The 5,413-nt window shown below is 57.2% G+C and overlaps 1 protein-coding gene across 1 annotated transcript; it reads left to right on the top strand.

Moving 5' to 3' along the window:
* Nucleotides 1–1,944: 1,944 nt before the first annotated feature.
* PHYSODRAFT_253755 (hypothetical protein) lies at nucleotides 1,945–4,942 on the top strand (the record flags this gene model as incomplete). Its single annotated transcript, XM_009519988.1, has 3 exons — nucleotides 1,945–3,989; nucleotides 4,046–4,277; nucleotides 4,298–4,942. The coding sequence occupies 3 exons, from the start codon at nucleotides 1,945–1,947 to the stop codon at nucleotides 4,940–4,942; spliced, it is 2,922 nt and encodes a 973-aa protein (XP_009518283.1).
* Nucleotides 4,943–5,413: the final 471 nt, after the last annotated feature.

Genomic DNA, 5,413 nt, shown 5'->3' with positions numbered 1-5,413 from the left:
ACCTCAGTGAGGCCATCTTGTCTTCCACCGCCCGCGGTTGCCACGGCCTGAAATCCGTATCCGTAACCGCGATACCACCTTCAGGCTTAAGAGGCGCTTTTGCCATACGCGCTAAAAACGAGCTTGCATCTTCTACATGCTCTCCGAGCAGCTCTGCCTTTGTCAATAGCAAGCGGAAGAATGTATGCGTTGAATACAGCCGTAGCAACATGCTTGGCAGTGGACCCTTCTGGTAGCTCCTCAACAGAGGCGGCCTTCCACGCACCGATGAGCAGTTGAATCTCTTCTCTTCCCCACACCTTTCCCCGCGTATGGCGCTTTGTGGCCGCATTCTTCTTCTGTTTGGAACCTTCGATCCGGCCATCAGCTTGTATCCCGCTGCCGGAAACTTGAGCAGCAGAGCCCGCGTCGTTGGCCGCGCTACCGACACCACCACTCTGTGCTGCAATCTCCTTCTTCGCTCTCCATGGACACCTGACAAACCTGCGAATGGTAGCCAACGAGTTTCTTGCTAGCCTTTTTAGAAATTCGGAATACTTTTATATTAATGTGAAAATCGGAATAGTGTCAGTGTGGACGCTGATCCGGCTTAGAGCCGGAAAACTCTCCGGAATAGTGTATGCCGGACCCTTCAGTGTGAACCCCCCAGTGAGACCTTGGAAGCGTCCCTAAACGTACTTAGACCGCGCGCAGGCAGTCTCCCGGAGGGCTCTTGAAGACGTCAAAGTCGGGGTGCTAATCTGCCCCGAGCACAGAGTCGTCCGCGTGTTCTTCAGCAAATTGGTTTCAGTTTAGATCTTACGTTTGGCTAGCTATATTCTATCACTTCGCTGACTTTAATGTAGGTTTCACTATAATTCCCTTGTCTTGAGTATGCTTGTGCTTCTTGGCAGATCTTCAGTATGCTTTTCTTGGTTTCGGTATGCGGAGACTTGTTGACGGCGACACTTGTTCGGGTACACTCATCAGATGATGACGGAGGTATCTGGGTACATCGTCTCTTCGTCTTGGAACTGGACCTCTCCCTTGGATCTGCGGCTCATTCGGTGCCGCCCGTGGATCTTGGGGGATCTTGGTCTCGTCCGGTCTGGATCGACGCCGCTGTGCGAACACACGCGGCGCGCACTGGACTTGTTCTTGGTGCGTCTACATCCAGTGTGGGCACGGGGGGGGGGGGGCGAATGAACGATCCGGTCTGTCCCCATCCGGTGTGACACCTCTTCATTCGGTACGCCATCACCGGGTGCACCACGATCCGGTGCGGACAACACGAGACTTCATCCAGCAGGGTCTTGCGTGCGCATGATCGTGTCTGATGGGGCCGATTCAGTGGGGTAGCCCGACAACTAGACTGAGCCAATGCAGGCAGTGGCCAGGATACGTTCGCTGGCCACACTTTCGCGCCTTGGGCCTATCCTGCAGTTAGGGAAGTTGGCGGACGGACAGGATGCGTGACTCCACACCGAATATGAGCGCTCATCCGGTGGGCGCATCTCCAATCCTGTGAGCCCATGCTTGCTGCAAGTGCCGGGTCCCACCAAATCTCCATACATATCCACAATCCACACGTCACACTCGTCTCTACCGGATCTCCATCTCATGCGACCAATCACAGCTCACCGAAGGGTCCACGTATCCATGGGGTCGGACATGGGTGCAGACAAAAATCTGTTTCCACATCGTATCAACCGCTCCTCTGCTCAGGATCTTTCACAGAGAATCTTGCCACCGAGGTGACAGGACATGACCAGACCCATACACGATGGCTCCCACTCCGAATGGAGGGTCGTACCGAATCGCAAAATCGTTGAGAGGGTCTTTCCGAGAACGCATGTCACCCAACGTCCCGTCTCCGTGACGGGTCTCCGCACATCACAATCCAACTGGCAGAAACAGTGCGCCTCAAAACACAATCCATTCTCCATCGAGCGACTCATCAGCGCCATGGCCGAGGCGAACGACGCGGCCGAAACGCCTGGTAGCAAGCCATCGAGCCCGGCACAACTTCCGCTAGCTCCTCCACGGGAAGGCAGTGACGTGGGTGCCAACTTGAGCTCGGGTGGAAGCGCCGGCGGCTCCGGCGGCGAGCGCGCGTCCAACGATGGCGTCAATCAAGATGGATGCTCCACCGAGATGGAGAGCAGCAATGCCACGACGCTCAAGCGCGCCGAGGGTAACAACAAAGGCGCCGACGTCGAGAACGAGAACGACGAAGGTGGCCGGCAGCCTCCAGTGGTTCACGAAGCGCGTGAGTTTGCCGAGCGCGTGCTCCGCAAGCAGCGCAGTATCTCCGGGCGCATCCTGTCCGCGCATGAGGCCCTCGCCATGCCTGCAGGTGCAGGCCTTCCAGGAGCGACCAACTTCGGTGCGCCAGCAGATGACGGGTCACCGGCCGTGTGGGACCCACCTCCCGAGTCCAAACCGGACGGCGCATTCTGTATGGTCAGTGTCCCCGCGCGTCTGGACCACATCGGCAGCAACCGCTTTGTCCGCGAAGGGTATGGCGGACTGGAAGTGCTGACGTCGATCGAGGGGCTCACTGCTACGGATCTGGTCGAGCTGAATGAGCTGGTCGGCGAGCGTGAAGACGTCAACGAGTTCTTCCTTCGTCCCCTGGCCAGTTCGCCCAACCCGACCGAATTGGAGACCCTGCTCAATTCCCTCTCTGTGCGTCGCGAGGTGGCGTCCATTCTGTCCGTCTACGAGTGTCGTGACTTGGCTCCGCGGGTATTCGGTATGAACACCATCGTGCGGCATATGCTCGTCAAATATCGACTCATGCGACACCAAGTGGAGACGCAGGGATCCGGTACGGCTGACATGCTGTTCGCCACTCAGAAGGAGAACACACAGCTTCAGGTCGCGTTGGGCCAGTTGGTCGGGCAGTGGCAGGTCATCACGGACCACCTCAAGGAGGAAAAGGAGAGGACCACCGAGCGTTACCGGGCGGACATCAAGAAGTTGATGGCAGAGCACGAAAACGAAAAGCAGTCTCTGCGGGACCAGATTGCAGCGCTAGAGGCAAAGCTCGGTACGTCCAACAAGTGTGTCGAGTCTCTCTCGTCTCACGCCTTCGACGTGGACCAAATGATGAACTTCCTGAACCGCAACCAGACCAAGGTGACCGGAAACTGGCGTCGCCTGGAGGAGCTGTTCAAGCATTGCACGACTCCGCCACCTGAATGGCAGACACTGATCAACGTCACTTCGGCAGATGATATGTTCGCCGAGCCTGGTCCGTTCAACTTTCGCCACGAAGACGACACCGAAGAGAAAGATAACGGTGGCGACTCCGGACCGAATGGCAACTCTGGATCGAGCGGGAGCACCAAACCAAGCGGCCGGCGCGTCTCCATTCTGGATCTCACCGGTGACTCCAGACCGATGGAGCAGGCTTTTGCACAACCGTCATCCGGTACGGCCAAGCGTCAACGCGAGGTGCCAGACCAAGCGCAGTGGCGCCCTATTGCATGGGATGAGTCTGGCGACGCTGCTCGCCCGGTCGGCAAGGAGTACCTGATTGACGAGAAGACTGCGTGCGCCTCCTTGGTCAACCTCCCGATCGTGTGGCGCAAACTCCGTACCGACGTCCAGCTGGCCATGCGCACCGGATTAACGTATCACGCCGCCATGAAACTGCTGGACACGGACACGGTGGCCCACAACATGTTCTTCCCGTTCGAGTTATCCTGTATGCTGGCGCGCATGATGTTCTGGAATCGCCTGGACTCCACGTACTGGACGACGTACGTCCCGGAGGTTTACTACTTGCGCGCGGAGGAGATACTGGAACGGTGGGCAGACGACAGCGATACACCTGAATACTGGCCAGACCTGATCGACTACAATCACGATGACAGCGACTTGCTTCTCGGACCGGATGACGACGAGGGTGACAGCGAGAGTCGTGATGCCACGTGGGAACCCAATGCGGAAGAGAAAGCCAAGATCGCACGGGCCAAGGCCAGAGAGGATGAGCTACGTGCGCTGTCAGTGCTGTTACGGGACTCGTCAAGCACTCAAGATCGGTGTCGCCTCTCCGCAGGCCCAAGCGTCGTACCAGCTCGATGTCGTCACAGTCGGATTCGGTGTCCAGTGCACCCTCGGCCAAGAAAAGGAGGAAGACCCGACCGAGCGATGACCGCAAGAAGACGCCCCTGACCCGCAAGGACATGAACGAGCTCACACCGGAAGAATTGAACGTGAACGAGAAGCCGGGTCCGGGCGTCACGTCTTGGCGCCACAAGGGGATCCTGACTACGTTCGCACCTAGTACGGTCAACGCTGTCGACCACAGTCTCCCGGGTTCCCCGATTACGCACCGAACCACAATGGTGGTTCGAAATCTCTGAAGGCGCGGTTCCGGTTCGACGAGTACGAGGTCATTCTGGATAGCAATCCCGGTCGGCGCGTGTTCCGACGACGCGTCGTGCACCTTTTGTTCCACAAGCGCAGTGCGCTACCGGATAGCACTCTCGAGGTTCTGTCCGAGGTCGTGACCTACATGAAGGAGAACGCGCTGACTTTCTGGCACGCCGGTCACTGGGTCACATTCGATGCGGACAGCGTGGAAGCTGCCAGGGCCCAAGCGGCACGCAAGAAACTTCATGACGCGGCCATCAAGGACTACAACAAGTTGATCGCCAAGCTGAAAGCGTCTGGAGCGCCCAAGACCATCCTGTACGAACCAGGCATTTGGGTGTACCCCGCCAAGCTCTGTCACTGGATCCTGTTCGACCGGTCGGAGACAAACCTCGGCACCGAGCCATATACAATGATGGAGCAGTTGGCGATGCTGGACCGCGCGGAACCCGCCCGCATCCAGTGGACCGGGTGGTCCACCAACGACCTCGTCGCTGCTCGTCCTCAAGAGATTAGAGACATGATCCTGCCTCCAAACGAGCTGCGTGGCAACTGGGTCTCTGACGAGCACCAAAACTAGTCGCGCGTTTGGCGTCGCCTTCTGCTAACTGCATAATTCCACATACTCCACGTTCATCACTTATCTTTTCGTTCTCTTGTCACTCATTCCGTCTGTCTGCTCCAGATCCGGTCCGCCCACTTCCAGATTCGGTCCGTTCACACTCGTTCACTTCACGATCACTAGTTCATTCTGTCTGCTGACACTTCCTTCAGTCTCATTCACAATCTCCATGCGTCGTCGTTATCAAAACCACAATCGAAAATCACATTCAGGTATAGTCGGTTCACACATCAGCGGTCAGGATCAGTCGAGTCATCCGCTGTGCTAGGCACTGGGGTGGTCATCACCAGCCTGCATAGACTGGAACCGAGCTTTAGCGCGGGCACTCTGGTTGAATTCATAGAGAAGTGCATCACAGTTGAGCTGGGTTACTGGCAACCACTCCGGATCATCTTATCCTTTCCACTTGACCTGGTACTCGCGAATTCG

Source organism: Phytophthora sojae (genome assembly GCF_000149755.1).
Source record: "Phytophthora sojae unplaced genomic scaffold PHYSOscaffold_2, whole genome shotgun sequence".
NCBI lineage: Eukaryota > Oomycota > Peronosporomycetes > Peronosporales > Peronosporaceae > Phytophthora > Phytophthora sojae.
Note: the sequence above shows the minus strand (reverse complement) of the source record. Positions and strands in the feature narration are given on the sequence as shown.